This window comes from Lepus europaeus, chromosome 4 (assembly GCF_033115175.1).
Source record: "Lepus europaeus isolate LE1 chromosome 4, mLepTim1.pri, whole genome shotgun sequence".
In the NCBI taxonomy this organism is placed as follows: domain Eukaryota; kingdom Metazoa; phylum Chordata; class Mammalia; order Lagomorpha; family Leporidae; genus Lepus; species Lepus europaeus.
The window spans coordinates 111,278,836-111,296,009 of record NC_084830.1 but is presented as its reverse complement, the minus strand read 5'-3'; the positions used below and the strand labels follow the sequence as shown (position 1 = coordinate 111,296,009).

The 17,174-nt window shown below is 43.9% G+C and overlaps 1 protein-coding gene across 1 annotated transcript; it reads left to right on the top strand.

The window, feature by feature from the left end:
- The first annotated feature begins 14,028 nt into the window (after nucleotides 1-14,028).
- On the top strand, nucleotides 14,029-15,021 carry LOC133758497 (peroxiredoxin-1-like). The gene has a single exon (XM_062189658.1). The coding sequence runs from the start codon at nucleotides 14,044-14,046 to the stop codon at nucleotides 14,734-14,736; it is 693 nt and encodes a 230-aa protein (XP_062045642.1). The 5' UTR covers nucleotides 14,029-14,043; the 3' UTR covers nucleotides 14,737-15,021.
- The last annotated feature ends 2,153 nt before the right edge of the window (nucleotides 15,022-17,174 follow it).

Genomic DNA, 17,174 nt, shown 5'->3' with positions numbered 1-17,174 from the left:
ACCAGGACAAGCACCTGGCTCCTGCCATCGAATCAGCGCCGTGCGCGCTGCGACCATTGGAGGGTGAACCAACGGCAAAGGAAGACCTTTCTCTCTGTCTCTCTCTCACTGTCCACTCTGCCTGTCAAAAAATAAAATAAAATAAAAATAAAATAAAAAAAGAATTAAGTTTTGAAAGTCTACACTTCCTGTTGCATTTCAATTTTACATTTGCCACAAAAGAAGTAAACATATATGTGCATGTGTTACACTGACTTTTCAGTTTGAAATGCATTGTTTTCATTTTTAAAAGGTCTACTAGTTTCTTTTTCAAATAGGCTTTTTATCATATTTATCAAATTGAAACCTATATTTCTATAAATGTTACTTGAAATATTCAAAATACACTTTTCAACATTTACTTCAGCCTCTTGAGCCACAAATTCAATTTATTGTGTCTGCTATTCCCCTCATAGTTTGAATTCTTCAACGTGAGCTTATTTTCAATAAGCTGTGTGTGTGTGTGTGTGTGTGTGAAGTCACACACACCATGAGCTCTGGTTTAACACATGAAAGTTTATTTTTCTCTCATGCTTGGTGTGCAGCTGCCTTCACACAGTGATTCGGCAATCCAGCTGTTTCCATCTAGTGGCTGAACTGACTCAAGATGTAGCTGCCACTGTCACTGAGGAATGAGAAGGGAAACCAGGAGATCCCACATCTTCTGTGCTTCAGCTCAGAAGCGACTGCTGTCACTTGCAGTCCATTGCCTACAATAGTCACATGATCCTAGCTAATGGCCCGTGACTTGAAATATCGAGGAGCACGTGGGAATATGGTGAGCACAAAGTGGCTATGCTCTTCTGATTACCAAATATCCTTTCACCCTCTTTGTGCCCCTCACAGGACGCACTCAAGCTCTCCTCTCCTCAGGGAAGCAACGTGAAGGCCCATGCCATCATTTCCCCAATTTAAACTCCGTCAGATCCAGACCCCTCCATGCAAACACAAATATCTGCCCCTACCTCCTACACAGTGTAGAAAACCAGCAGGATAATTTCAGTGAATGCAGTCATTCAGAAAGGGGGAAAAGGAAGCCACACAGTAGTCGTGGGTCCACAGCAATTCTCAAATGGCACCAGGCAGATGTTGTGAGGTGCCCCACAGTGGGAATGAGAACCCCTTGATTATTTTATTATGTCTTCAGGAAGGTTGTATTATATCAGGTCCTTGGAAAGCTACCTCTCCAGTGAGTGACATCTCCCTACTCCCGTGTGATGGATTCCTCTCTCATGTGTTTGTTTGATTTGTGAGCTGATCATCAGTAGAGATATGTGTGTGTGTGTGTGTGTGACTGTGTGACTCAGTCACTCATACCATGAATTGTGAAAATGCTTTTGCCAAGTGCTTCAGGGGATTCATCAGCCCTAGACTACTTTCTTTTTAACCTCAACTTCTCAGCAATTTTTCTGCCATGCAAGTGGTATAAATTTACACTTGTAGTTACCTAAGCACAAGTCGAAGGTTTAATTTTTCATTGGAAATTTCTGTCTTCTCTGAGCCATAGGGCATTCAGCTAAGGACTTTATGTCCTTAACAATCTCATTTCCCAACTCTCTTCCCCAGAGGTAACTGCAGTCCTGAAAATGGCCTGTATCTTTTTCAGTAATGTACTTATAATTTTATTGCTTATATATGTGTCTAAAAATTCATATGTAGTATTGATCTGTAGCTTAAAAGTTGTACTAATGGAAACACTTCGTGGTTATTTTCTGCAACTTGTTTTTTTTTTCTGTAAACAGTTCATGGAAAATGCTTATTATGAAAAGAATATGCATGCATTTCAGAAAAGTTTCTGGCACCAAAATAAGCTTATTTTTGAATCCCATTTTCCATGAACTTTTTCAAGTACTCTCATACAGGACTTTGGCTTGTGGTCTACCAGTTGTCCTTTGAACTTGCTATGCTGTTTCAAAACTAAAGATCTTTATTGATGACACATTCCAATACAAAATATTCATCCCCTCCTCTTAGTTTTTTGTGACCGTAGAGATCCTGCCTCTTTGATAAGGTATCTCAAGCTCATGGAGCTTATTTCTTCTATGCTCAAAGTACTTTGTACTATTTTGGATGGGAACTTACAGTTTCCCATCTTAAGTGTTGGTTCCTACACATCACTAACTGTACCACATGCTCTTCGAGGTCAGGTCAATGTCCAGACTTCTTTATCTCTCTTGGACTTAAGTAGAATGACCTTTTCCAGTAGGAACTAGTCCCCCCCCCCTTTTTTTTTTTTGACATTCTGTGAGAATTTGTAAGCCAAGAGAGATTATCTTCATAATAATAAGGACAAAGAGGGAGGGTGGGGAAGGAGGACCAGGGGCTACCTACTATACACAGCACACTGGTATGAAGTAGGAGTCATTCTTACCCACACTATATATCCAAGGATACTGAGTTTTTAAGTTTTATTTACTTACATTTTAATTATTTGAAAAGAAGAGTGAGAGTGACAGTGACAGCAAGAGCAAAGGAGAGAGAGAGAGAGAGAGAGAGAGAGAGAGAGAGAGAGAAATCTTCCACCTTCTGGTTCATGCCCCAAATGCCCACAACAGCCAGAACTGGGCCAGGCAAAATCCAGGGAACTAGAACTCCATCCAGGTCTCTCAGGTGAATGGCAGTGTTAAGGCAGCTAGGTAGATATTAGTCATGTATGTTAAGAGGGGCCAAAGGAAATGAGAAGTTTTAAAGAAGTAAATTTATGTGCAATGGAAAGAGGAAGCAAGTCCTGCAAGTGGGACCCAGCCTCTTGTTTCTCTCCCCTAGACAAGGGTGTCCTTGTCTGTCCTTTATCAAAGGAATTCACTGAGTGAGTGATACAGCTTGCCCTCCCGGACTGAAGGAGTCATTTGCTTCTCCAATAGTTAAGAACCCTGATGGCCAGTGTTGTCTGGAAGGGTTTGTTTAGGGGAATTCCACATCCAAAAATCCCTCACCCAGACTTTCCCAGAAGAGGAGGATGGAAGAAACGGGGACCCATACTCATGTCCATAAAAACCCCAGTCTGAATGCAAACTCTCAACCCTTTGCTGAGATGCCTACCTGGTCTGTCAGGTGTAGTAATTTCTGTCTCTTCCTTTTTTCCAATAAACTATGCTAAAATAACTTTTTCATCTGCTCATTCATGGGCCACAGATTTCACCATCCATAGAAAAAGTTCTTGGGGTTCAAATCATGGCAGGGACCCAACTACTTGTACCATCATCACTCATTGCCTCTGAGGATACACATTGGCAAGAAGCTGGATTGGAAGTACAGCAGGGGCTCAAACACAGGCACTCCAATGGGGGAAGCAGAGTCTTACCTGTGTGCCACACACTGGCTCTGAGAACCTAAATAACTTCCCCGACAGAGTACATGGCTATGTAAGCTGGAACACCAGTCCCTTCATCCCTGATTCTGAGTCTTAAGATCTTAAGGAGAAAGAGAGATGGAAGCATAGGACTGAACAATTCAACATGGTTGAGGAGATTGGTGAAAGAAGCCATACAGGTCTTGCCTGTAGTCAGGAATAGGAAGTGTTATTCCTTCTGGCAGACAGAAGTCTAAGTTGTAGTTAACAGATAAAGTAGATGGCCTCTATTAGAAAGAGTGGTCCCAGATAGATCTGAGAGAGAAAAGGATGCCTGAGACAAGAGCCCAGCAGTTCAGTTGGTCTTGGACATGTGCGATATAGGACCCAACATGAATTGTGTAAGATTCTGTCTCAGTCCCCAGTGTGCATCACCAAGCTCCAGCCAAGTCCAGGGCACTGGGCAGAGACCTGGAAGAAAGGGGCAAGGGCATTGCACTCTCCCATGCCTCTTTACCACTTGGCTTCCAGCTGTTTTGATTATTCAGGGCATCTCTCTCACGTAACCACTCCACGGAGAACATGAAGCCCTCCAGAATCTATTTCTGTTCTTCAACTGACCCCTTGCAACACCCAAACTCTTGGCCAGCCTGTCAGTCTGATACCATGCCTGTCCTAGCAATCATGCCTGCTCAGCATTCCCACACATGGGTATCATTTTCCAGAATGGAGTGTGGAAAATGATATTTTTCTTCTGCCATGATAGCATCCCCAAAATTAGGGGAGGAAAAAAAAAGTCAGGAACTGATATTTTACAAGGTCATGTTTCATGTTCTTGGGCTCGATACAGCCCAGGATCTGAGGATTTGTTGGCTAAGAGGACAACAGGGACACCGGGGGGGTTGGGGTTGGGGGGTGGTACCTGGCAGGGTCTGCGTCCTTGGAGTCTGGCAACTCTTGCAGAGTCTCCCTAAGTGGGAAAATATAAAACTGTGCAGAGAAATGGTATAACATCCTGCGGTCCATGAGGATTTGTCAGATCAACAAAGGCTAATTCTGAGTGTTCCCTGCTGTGCTTCCTAACGCCCTGAGACACTCAGCTGAATTATCTATTAAGAATATTTTCCTAAGTCGTTTGTGTTAGATTATAGGCTATAAACTGCTTATTGTTGCCTGTCTGCCATAAATACAAAGCAATCATTTTTAATGCAAGCAGCTGTTGGGCTGGCTTCCCCAAGATGCTTTGCCCAGGGACCTGCATTCTGCTGCTTTCTCCTTCATCAAGTGCATTTCTGATTGTTTTTCTGCTCCACTGCATACCACACACGTGGTGGTGGGGGGGGTATAAATTTTCCTTGCCTTGCTTTGTTTGGATACAGGATTTCCAAAAATATCCAAAAGGAACTGAAGGTGCTGGGGGGAAAATTAAGTTATGTGAAATCTGAAGACTCAAGTCCCCATCACAGCCTCTATATTTTAAAAATGACCTTGAAATGCCAACCCATTTTCTGATTGCCAACAATAAAATATTTGATTTTGAATTAAATTTATTGAAGATATATTCATATATATTTATTCAAGATATGCTTATTGATTATGGCTATTTTAGATTATATTAATTTGGGTTTTAAGCTTATATTACAAATATATTTATTACTCCAAAATTCTTTTTTAAAGATTAATTCACTTATCTATTTGAAGGACAGAGTGGAGTGATAGAAAGAGAGAGAGAGAGAGAGAGAGAGATCTTCCATCTGCTGGTTTACTTCCCAAATCATACAACATCCAGGTCCAGGCCAGGCCAAAGCCAGGAGCCAGGAGCTCTATCCTGGTCTCCCACATGGATGTCAGGGGTCCAAGTTCTTGGGCTATCATCCTCTGCCTTCCTAGATTCATTATCAGGAAGCTAGGTTGGAAGTGAGGTAGCCAGGACTTGAACCAATACTCTGATAGGGGATGCCAATGTCACAAGAAGTGGCTTAACTCACGGTAACACAACAGTGGCCCCTACTCAGCAATTCATTATTGAGAGTCTACAAAGTAGTAGAACACCATGCTAGATGCAGGATATCTAAAAGTGAGCCTAATTGATTTGGTGCCTGCTCTTCTATTCCTTGGAGTCTAGTAGAGACAGACTGATCAAATACAGATAGCTTCTGACTTAGAGTGATTCAACTTGTTTTTCATCTTTGCAATGGTGTGTATCTATATTGCTATATAGATTTGGTAGAAATTGTACTTCAAATGTTGACTTTCGATCTTTTCCCAGGCTAAGGATACAAAATAACCATTTTGTTTTTTTCACATTCTGTACAGTACTCGATAAATTCCATGAGATATTCCACATGCTACGATACAGTGACCTTTGTGGTGGTGATTTTGCAGTAGACTTCATGTTTGAAGGCTTTTTTGTTTGAAGATCAAGCTTCATGTTTGAAGATTTTTGTCCTACTGTAGGCTAATGTAAGTGTTTTGAGTATGTTTAAGGTAGGCTAGGGTGAGCTACAAGGAAACTTTGAACAGTTAATGGAAAATCTATATGTTAAAAGCTACACATGGGGCCGGCGCCACAGCTCACTTGGCTAATCCTCCACCTGCAGCGCCGGTACCCTGTGTTCTAGTCCTGGTTGGGGCAATGGATTCTGTCCCAGTTGCTCCTCTTCCAGTCCAGCTCTCTCTCTCTCTCTCTCTCTTTTTTTTTAATTTTTAATTTTTTTTTAATTTTTATTTTATTTTTTAATTTTTGACAGGCAGAGTGGAAAGTGAGAGAGAAAGGTCTTCCTTTTGCTGTTGGTTCACCCTCCAATGGCCGCCGCGGTAGGCATGCTGCGGCCGGCGCACCGCGCTGATCCGATGGCAGGAGCCAGGTGCTTCTCCTGGTCTCCCATGGGGTGCAGGGCCCAAGCACTTGGGCCATCCTCCACTGCACTCCCGGGCCACAGCAGAGAGCTGGCCTGGAAGAGGGGCAACCGGGACAGGATCGGTGCCCCGACCGGGACTAGAACCCGGTGTCCCGGCGCCGCAAGGCAGAGGATTAGCCTAGTGAGCCACGGCGCCGGCCCAGTCCAGCTCTCTGCTGTGGCCCGGGAGTGCAGTGGAGGATGGCCCAAGTGCTTGGGCCCTGCACCCGCATGGGAGACCAGGAGGAAGCACTTGGCTTCTGGCTTCGGATCGCCACAGTGCCGGCCCTAGGGGCCATTTGGGGGGTGAACCAATGGAAAAGGAAGACCATTCTCTCTGTCTGTCTCTCTCCCTCACTGTCTAACTCTGCCTGTCCAAAAAAAAAAGTTACACACGGATTTCAAAATTTTTTTTTTTTTTCTGGTTCACCCCACAATGGCCGCTGTGGCCGGTGCACCACGCTGATCTGAAGCCAGGAGCCAGGTGCTTCTCCTGGTCTCCCATGGGGTGCAGGGCCCAAGCACTTGGGCCATCCTCCACTGCCTTCCCGGGCCACAGCAAAGAGCTGGCCTGGAAGAGGGGCAACCGGGATAGAATCCGGCGCCCTGACCGGGACTAGAACCCAGGGTGCCAGCGCCACAGGCAGAGGATTAGCCTATTGAGCCACGGCGCCGGCCTTCAAAATGAATCCGGCGCCCTGACCGGGACTAGAACCCAGGGTGCCAGCGCCGCAGGCAGAGGATTAGCCTATTGAGCCACGGCGCCGGCCTTCAAAATGTTTTACACCAAAACAAACTTATCTTTTAATTCCATTTTCCCATGAACTTTTTGAAGTTCCCTCATGTACTGTTCAGCAGGTTAGGTAGATTAAATGAATTTTGGATGTAGGATATTTTCACAATGGGTTTTGTGACGGTAACCCCATTCTGCAGTTACATACATTGTGACATGGGAACAAAGGAAAATTTCAGGAACTAATGGTATGCCTCATCAGGTGATTGGTAAAGAGCTTCCTAAGGCACATCCACTCTAAGCTCCCAAGGTAAGTAAAGTAAACTCAAGAAGGGAAAGGGGAGGATGAGGAGAGATTTCCAGGAAGAAATAAACATGGAAATGAGCATCCGGCATTATGAGACCTGGGGAAAGGCTAGGGTAACAGATGACAAGAGGGAGAGAGAACTAACATGGCAAAACTGGAGTCGTGGGTAGGCTCTACCAGGGCTTTGAGGGTATGTAAACAAGAGCTCAGTCTCTATCCTGAGACCATCAGAAAATCAGTGGAGGGGATAGCAGTTATAACCTCAGCAGGAAACTGCTGGTTTGCTTGAACCATATGTAAGGGAAATGTTTCAGATCATTTAAAGAAGGAATTCTTCTCGTGAGTGTGGGTGAAAACAAGGAAGGAGACTGAGATACCCAAGCAAAGCAAGCATCACCTTTGTGCCTACGGAAGCAACCGGAGGACACCAGGGGAACTGGAGCCAGGACACGGTGGTGGGAGGCGCCCAGAGGAGTTGTGATCATGGACAGTCACAGATAGTCATGGAACTGTAGCACCCAAGTGGGAGGAAACACTCCTTACTCCCCTGGCTCTTGTCCTCCACTCTCTTGCTGGATGCTTAGATTGGCTGAACTCAAAGATTAGCCTGAGATCAAGAAGAACCTATTAACACCCTCACCCAGCTGGGGTCTAAAGCCAGGCATAGATGAACAGCAGTGCAATGGAGAGGCACATGGAGAATAACCAGCACAGGAAGGAGTGGCATTATCAGGTCTGTGTTACTAAATAGATCATTCTGACTGCTCTGCAGAGAACAAATAGCAGTAGGATCTGTAAAGAGGATTCTATGGTATTCAAGGGAACAATAGTGAATGGTCTAAGCCAGAATGGTGACCAAACTGACAGATAGAAGTAGACTGATTTAGGGATTCTTAACATGATACAGCTTGACCAAGACTAGAAGGAATTTGGCAGCCTTCAAATCACACTCATCCATTGCTGTGACATAATCAAAGCTCAGGAAAGAGAAGGGACGTGAGCCAAAAGCAGAGTTCCTCCCATATTCCCTCCCACACTGCCTCTGTCGACGTGCTCTGCATCGATTACAATCTGCCCCTTCATTTTTATTCTCCAGAATAAATTCCTTCCTTCTTTAAGTCCTCTAAGGGTGACCTGGCAATACTCACCCCTAGAACCTTGACATTATATTCCTGAGTGTAGTTTCTGGACTTCATCATCTGCTTATTGAGAAGGCCTGAACACTAGCTGAAGCTCTCAGAATTACCTGCCTTGTGGTGCTATATACCCTGAGCCCACCTCAGTGGCTGAATCAGTATAAACAAAAGGGTGCTGGGGTCTTTGCATTTATTTCTACCAGTAAATAATTATTGAACGCTTATTCTTTTCCAGGCAACATTTAAATCCCACAGCCATACCTGGAAATATATACCACCCTCTTACAAATAAGCCAACTGAGGTTCAAAGAGGTTAAGCAACTTGCCCAAAGTCCGCAGCTGGAAAGTGGAAAAGGCTAGCCTCAAATCCAGATCTTGCTGTCTTAATGTCCATGTTCTCAACTATTATACCACACTACCTCTCACAGTGCTTGTCTCAGCACTGTGCTAGGTTCTCTTGTGTGGAATCACAGGGGAGGAAGGGGAGTTAGACACATTCCAAGGAAGGAAGTGGTAGATAGTCAAAGACAGCAGCCGTTACCCTGCACTCTCTAAATGTACATGCTGCTCCTTGTGTCGAGAAGAGGAGTCTGAATTCCCTCCTCTTGAAACTGGGCAGGCCTTAGTGACTTCACTTAACTAACCCAAATCTGGGATTCCTGAGGGTGTTACCAAGAGCTGTTTCCTCTTTTTTTTTTAAAGATTTAATTTTTATTTGAAAGTCAAAGTTACAGAGAGAGAAAGAGACAGAAACAGAGAGAGAAATTTTCCATCCACTGGTTCACTCCCTAGATGTTTACAATGGCCAGTGCTGGGGCCATGCTGAAGCCAGGAGCCAGGAGCTTCTTCCAGGTCTCCCACGTGGGTGGCAGGGGCCCAAGCACTTCGACCTCTTTCCAGTGCTTTTCCGAGGTGCATTAGTGGGGAGCTGGATCAGAAGTGGAGCAACTGAGACATGAACTGGCACCCATGTGGGATGCCTGCATTGTAAGCGGCAGTTTGACCTGCTACACCACAGCACCAGCCCCCAAGCTGTTCCCTCTTGGAAGCCAGGAGCTGCACTGGGAAAATCCCCAGCCACATACAGGTGTTCCAGGAGACAGCCTCAGCAGAGCTGTACACTGACAGCCAACCATAACTGTGAATTCACATGTGAACCCATGTGGATGAGCCCTCCAGAGTGCCTGGCCCAGGCAAGCCTTCAGATGACTGCAGCACCAGCCACTTTCTGACTGAATCCACAAGCAAGATGTCCAAGAGAGAACTATCTAGATGAACCCAACAACTCAAGAACTCTGAGAGATGCTGACTGTTGTGCTTTAAGTGTGGTGTACAGCACACCCATTCCTGAGAGCCAGAACATAGCCTGAAGTCTCTGACCCTGTGCAAATATTATTAAGGCAAGTGGAACATAGCCATCCCACATATATTCTCACTCCCAAGCAACCACTAATATGGAGCCCCTTACTTGCTTCTGACTAGTTCTTGAGGCAAGCTTCCTTCCTTAGTCTGCCAGGGTGTGCCTTCCTCTGACAGCTTCAGTGTAGTGGTCAGAGACCAGCCAGGAAGATGATAGCTCTTTGGCCCGCACTTCTTTGTCTCCCCCTGCTTCAATAGATGTGGTTTCCAACTATAGCCCCACTTTGCATTCCCTGGTACATGGATCAGCACAGGATCCCCTCCTCTGTCCCCACTGGGCTCTCCCGTGCCAGGTCTTACCCTGGCCAGATGGTACTCAAGCTCTCCAGAGGGTGTTTCACAGACATGATTTGATGTTGAAGGCCAAGTGCTTCTACACTCTGGGCTAACAATGACATACACCAGATGAATGGGTAAGCCATTGGGCAGTTGTCCTGAGTGCCAAGCTGTATGGGTAAATAAAATGTCTCTGGAATAAAACTGGAGTAGGAAGCCAGTTCATTCAGGTTTCTACACACAATTGCTAACAAAACTGGTGAAACATAAATTTGTTTGGCTGCAATTAAACACTCCCTTATTGCTTCCAGCTTATCACTGTTGATATATTTGTGTTCTGCACATGGTATTTTACATGGTTTGTATAAGGCTTCTAACTTTGAGACTGGCTCTCTGAGAGTACCCTGAAACTTTGCAACTCGCTAAAATTCTGAAAATTAGAAATTCACAATGCTGAGGCAGGCATTTGGTTTATCAGGTAAGGTGCTAGTTAAGATTATTTTGCCCCATTTTGGAATATTTGGGTTCAATTTCCGACTCTAGCTCCCAATTCGAGCTTCTTGCCAATGCAGACCATAGGAGGCAGCAATGATGGCTCAAATAATGGTTTTCATGCTGCCTATCTGGGAGATCTGGATTGAGTTCCCAGCTTCCAGCTTTGGCCCTGGCCCAGCCCCCCAGCTGTTATGATCACTTGGAGGCTGAACCAGTAGGTGGCAGCTCTGTCTCTCTGTCTCTTTTCTTGTTCTCTCTCTCTCTCTCTCTCTCTCTCTCTCTCTTATTTATTTATTTGAAAGGCAGAGATACAGAGCCAGAAGGAGGGAGAGATGTTCCATCTGCTGGTTAACTCCTCAAATGGCTGCAACAGCTGGGGCTAGGCCAGGCTGAAACCAGGAGCCAGGAGCTTCTTCTGGGTATCACACGTGGGAGAGGGGCCCAAGGACATGGAGCCATCTTCCACCGCATCCCCAGCAGAGGTTGGATAGGAACAAGAGCTATTGAGACACAAACCGGTGCCCATAAAGCATGCTGTCAAAGCAGGCAGAGGCTTAACCTTCTACACCACATTACTGACCCCTCTCTGTCTCTTGAACAAAAAATTTCAAAACATTGAGTATGTTTATATATATATATATATATGTTCATATATATATATGATTATATATATTATGGGTGTATATATGGAAAAATGCATATATTGAATATAAGAAAACTCTTACTTCATGATTTTTCCATTTCTACAAAATGTTGAGCAGATATGTAAAGAATAACTGTGAAAGCAGCCCTAAATTACTTCCATGATATGTGCAAGCAAACTTGAAAAAATTAATGGAAAAATGGAACTAAAAGTTTATTTTGATGCAAAAAATTCCTGAAACCCATGCATAATTTTTATCATATGCATTTCCCATGAAAACCCCTTTATGTATGAATTTCAAAAATGTTTGCACGAAAATAAACATACCTTTTAATTCTGTTTTCCAAGAAAGTTGGGTCCACAGGTAATGTTGATGGGAGGCAGAGCACAGAGACTCAGAAAAATTGTATCAGAAACCTTTCTTTCCACTTCCATTTGTTCCTGTGTTAAAATCAGATCAAAGTGAATCTCAAAGTAACCTTAATATGTAAATGGAGTGAAGAAAAATGACATGGTCTGAAATATAAGTCTGGTAATGGGGAGGAACATATCCACCTGCCATGGGGTTTTGGGTAATACGGCATGCTAATGGCACTGTAAGCACTGCAGATCTTTTCCAACCCCTGTAGGAACACCTAATTCCTCCTGCTCCCACTGACACTTCCTTGATTGGCCAACTCTCCCCCTCCACTCCACAGGAGGGAGTACCCACCAACTGCTAGGCTTGGAATAGTCTCCCTGCAACATGTTTCCTATGTGCAATTGCAAGATCACCTAGGTGTTAGTCCTGCTCCTCTGGGCAGCAGAGGCCAAGATGAGATCTGACAAGCAAGAGTTTAACTGAAGAAATGTCTTTGAGGTAGACAGGGGGTAAGGTGGGGAAATCGGAGGAATCAGAGAGAGAAAGAGAGAGCTCTAATGCTTACCTGGCTCTATTTGAAGGGGAAAGCATGCCAGGAAAGTTTCAATAGGCTGAAGGAGATTTCTAGAGCCAACTTACTAAAAATTCCATAGGATTGGGCCTGCCTTACTACCACTCTCAGACTGATGGAGAACAGCCCAATGGAAGCACGTTTTCCATGTGCTGGTTCATTCTACAAATGGCTGCAACATCCAGTGCTGGACCAGGTTGGCCTCCTACATGGGCAGCAGGGACACAGGCACTTGGGCTGTCTTACACTGTTTTCCCAAGCACATTAGTAGGGAGCTGGATCTGAAGTGGAGCAGAAAGAATTCAAACCAGTCTCCAGGATGGGATGCCGGTGTTGCAAGTGGCAGCTTAACCAGCTTACTGCGATGCCAGCCCCCATTTTCTCATGCTATAAGAAAATGCCAGAGCTTCAGCACTTTAAAAGAAAAGAGGTTTATTTAGCCCACAGTTCTGGAAACTAAAGTCCAATTTCGAATGGCCCAACTGATTTGGTCTCTGGTGAGGGAACTCATGGCTGATGGCATCAAAGTGGTAGGACTACCTGCAGGAACAACCCATTGTAATAATGGAGGTAAAGAAAGAGACTTAGTGATTAGGACCACTGTTTTATAACAACCCATTCTCACGAGAACTAATCAAGGTCCCATAAGAATTACCTTAATCTCTTCTGAGGGCAGCACATTCAACAACCTCATTCTCTTACACAAAGTCCCATCTCTTAAAGGTTCCATATCACCTTTCAACATTATAAAACTAAGGTCCTTGCTTCCAACAGGTGAACCCTGTGTGACATACTCTACTCAAAATGAATTCAAACCATAGCAATTACATTTTACCTAAAAGAAACTTTAATTCAGTTTCCCAACAACCCATTTTCAGTTGGACTTTGGGGATTCAAACATTCAATCAGAGATGATTGTCAACAATAAACTATTCTAACACTCCTGATAGCATAGTCATCAACAGAGAACACTAAAGGGTAGGATAATTTATCTACCTTTACCCACTGACATGGCTGTATAGCAGAAAAGATGTAATTAATTCATTTCAGAAATATTTATTGAGTGCTTTATGTGTTGTCAGGAATTATCTCAGATGCTAGAATCTGCTAGATAGATTTATTTGAGGTTGTTCAAGAATGATGAGCTAAGACTAGAAGTCACAAGCTGATAGATTTAGATTTAAAATAACAGAATTTCTTTAAAATTTCTAAGAATTTGACACTGACATTGACCATGTCGTCTTCCACTATGTGTCCCAGCCTTTTGCTCATGTGGTTGTTTTCCAATGAATCATACAGTATTTCTGGATTTATTTCCCTTGACAGTTTGAGAAGAACATTTATTACGTAAGTAATTAAATAATTAACTCATCATTCATACATTTATTCAACAAAGGTATTTTGAGTGCTTTGTCTATGCGTGCTGTGAGTATCCAGGAAGGCCAACATAAATAAGACACTATACCTGTCTTCCAGGAGCTCACAGTGAATTAGGGCAAAAGAAGAGGACACATCAGTAGACACCCAAATGGTATATACCAGAGTCAGGAAAAGCAGGGGCATCAAGAGGGAATAACTAACTCTCCAGAAGGGACAACAGTGTAAAGATTCATCACAGAACTCATGATTCCTGAACTGCACTCTGAAAAACAAGTAGAAATTGCCTATGTATTCTATCCATGGCTTCTAGTATGAATTAGGTCCTCAATTCATCTTTGCAAAATGAATGAATGAATGAATCAACAGAGTGTAACAGTATTTTTCCCTGATCAGCATCTATTGGTAACCATGCTTCATCTGTGGCTTTGGAAGTAGGCCCATGACCCAAGCCTTGCCAGTCAGACAGCTGAATGGGTCCTGTTCTCAAGAGTATGGATGTGGTTGAAACTGGTTCCATGGGGCTTCGTCTTCCTGGCTCCGGACGGTTCTCAGTGTCTCTCAGGCTTCTGTGTTGGAACTGCAAAATGTCTTCAGGAAATGCTAAAATTGGGCACCCAGCCCCCAACTTCAAAGCCACAGCTGTTATGCCAGATGGTCAGTTCAAAGACATCAGCCTATCTGACTACAAAGGAAAATATATTGTGTTCTTCTTTTACCCTCTTGATTTCACCTTTGTGTGCCCCACGGAGATCATTGCTTTCAGTGATAGGGCAGGAGAATTTAAGAAACTCAACTGCCAAGTGATTGGTGCTTCAGTGGATTCTCACTTCTGTCACCTGGCTTGGATCAACACACCCAAGAAACAAGGAGGACTGGGACCCATGAACATTCCCTTGGTATCAGATCCTAAGCGCACCATTGCTCAGGATTATGGGGTCTTAAAGGCTGATGAAGGCATCTCATTCAGGGGCCTCTTTATCATCGACAATAAGGCTATCCTCCGACAGATCACTGTAAATGACCTCCCTGTTGGCCGCTCTGTGGATGAGACTCTGAGACTAGTTCAGGCCTTCCAGTGTACTGACAAACATGGGGAAGTGTGCCCAGCTGGCTGGAAGCCTGGCAGTGACACCATCAAGCCTGATGTCCAGAAGAGCAAAGAATACTTCTCCAAGCAGAAGTGAGCGCTGAGCCAGTTAGTGATAGGCTGCAACAGTGCAACCATGAGAACAAAATCTTTTTGTACTTTTTTTTCCCCTGGTTAAAATAGAAAACTATAGATTCAGCCAAGATATGGTGTGCTATAAAGGAAAGACCTATCCAACAGGGTTGGGGAGTCCAGCCTTTTCCCTTTGTTTGGAATGGCCTGAGCTGTGTTGGGGCACAAGGCCATTTGATGTGTATGATGTACCAGTAGTGGGGCATCAGTCCACTGACCTTTTGTAGTATCTATTAAACTTTAACTGAGACTTTCTTAAAAAAAAAAAAAGAAAGAAAGAAAGAAACTGGTTCCATGAAAGAAGGAGGTACCTTTCTCTGAAGGGAGGAGAGAACTTCCACTTTGACTATGACCCTGTCAGAATAAGACCAAAGTCGGAGAACCCTAAAGGCTTCCATAGCCTTGGCAACTCATGACTAGAGCCTAGGGAGATTACTGACGCCATAAACAAGAGTGTCAAATTGTTAAATCAACAACGGGAGTCACTGCGTACTTTCGTCTCATGTGGGATCTGTCCTTAATGTGTTGTCCAATGTGAAGTAATGCTATAACTAGTACTGAAACAGTATTTTTACACTTTGTGTTTCTGTGTGGGTGCAAACTGATGAAATCCTTACTTAGTATATACTGAATCGATCTTCTGTATATAAAGATAATTGAAAATGAAAAAAAAAAACAACTTGGTGTTAAATTGGAAATTGCATAGAAAATTAATCAATCATTTTTTTAAAAATATGTAGGATCTCTGTCCTTAATGTGCTGTACATTGTGATTTAATGCTATAACTAGTACTCCAACAGTATTTTTTTCACTTTGTGTTGCTATGTGGGGACAAACTGTTGAAATCTTTACTTAATATATACTAAACTGATCTTCTGTATATAAGGAGAATTGAAAATGAATCTTGATGTGAATGGAAGGGGAGAGGGAGCGGGAAAGGGGAGGGTTGCGGGTGGGAGGGAAGTTTGGGGGGGGGGAAGCCATTGTAATCCATAAGCTGAACTTTGGAAATTTATATTCATTAAATAAAAGATTTTTTTTTAAAGAAACTGGTTCCATGAGACTCATCTCAGGGTTTGGTTAAGCAGTAATAGAATACAGTTTCACTTTGTGCTGGACCCGGAGCTGGAAGAATGGCAGGGTGGGACAACTGGGGAACAAGACATGGAGAAAATTTCCTTTGAGGACAATGTCATCTAGAGGAGACAGGAAGGAGACAGAGCGAGCCTGGGTTCTGATAACATCATTTTAGCTCCTGGATCCAGCAGCATAAGAAGTACACCTATCACCTACCTGTTCTGTCAGTGGTCGTTACGTTATTTTTTTTGGTGGGGACTGTTTGAGTTAGCTTTTCTGTTACTTACCAGCAAAAGTGTCTTGACTATAAGGTGGGATGCTTCACAAATTATTGTCTTCCCCATGTCCACAGTGAGCTGCATACAATCAAACTGCATCCATCAGAGAAGGAAATGCTGTGATTTCAGGCAGTGCTGATTTGATAGCCTTGCTGATTGAGGATGAGAGTTTGTGTTTGCTACCCAAAGCAGAGAGCAAATGTGGACGATGGAAAGACAGGGCTGACAGAGGGAATCTGTACCATACCATCAACTATCCCACCCAGCAGGCTTTTAATAAAAGCTTGAAGGTATCACTGCTGAGTGGAGATTTCCTTTCCACATTTTGGGTGAGTGACAAGATTGGCTCAAATCAGAGAGCACTGACACACACAAACAAGCTGCTTTGAAAAATCCACAAAGTATGCAGATTTTTTGAGAGAAAGCGATACGGCTACTGTGAGGTGGCAGCTGAGGAGCATGTTTATCTTTTTCCCCTTTTTCCTAAGTGGACTATCTGGGGAGGAATTACCGCCAAAATTCAGAGGCCTCCCAACTCCTCGGCAAACACAAACATCCTCCCCACAGTGCCAACGTTGGCAGGGACCAGAGGAGACAGTGCCCAATAGCTCCACCCTGGAGATTTGAGTCAAGAGGCCAGGAAATCTGAACAACACATCTGGGGCAGGAGAACAAACATGTAATGGGGCAGATCCTAGAATTGGGGGAGATGCATTTCATGAAACAGATACAAATAAATGGTGGGTGCCAGAAGACAGAGCGTCTCCTGACTGTTTAGAAACCACTGGACTGTGTTCTATTTATAAAGACAACATGTCCTACAGAACCAGTTTTCCCTGCCACTAATCAAGACCAAATCACCAAGATAGTCCAGGCACATGTGAGAAGGAATGGTGATGTGGGTGGAAACTCTGATCTTTAATGAATTCTTTCTGGCCCTGGGTCAGGACACATAGAGAGTGGGGTTTTCTGTTTGTTTGTTTTCTGCTTTCAATAACTGGGGGAAACACTGATGCGCAGCCTCACTCCAGGTGCCAGCCCCTCACCT

Bases quoted from the DNA above. Each gene is read 5' to 3' on its own strand.
- LOC133758497 (XM_062189658.1), top strand. From the start codon at position 14,044: ATGGATGTGGTTGAAACTGGTTCCATGGGGCTTCGTCTTCCTGGCTCC.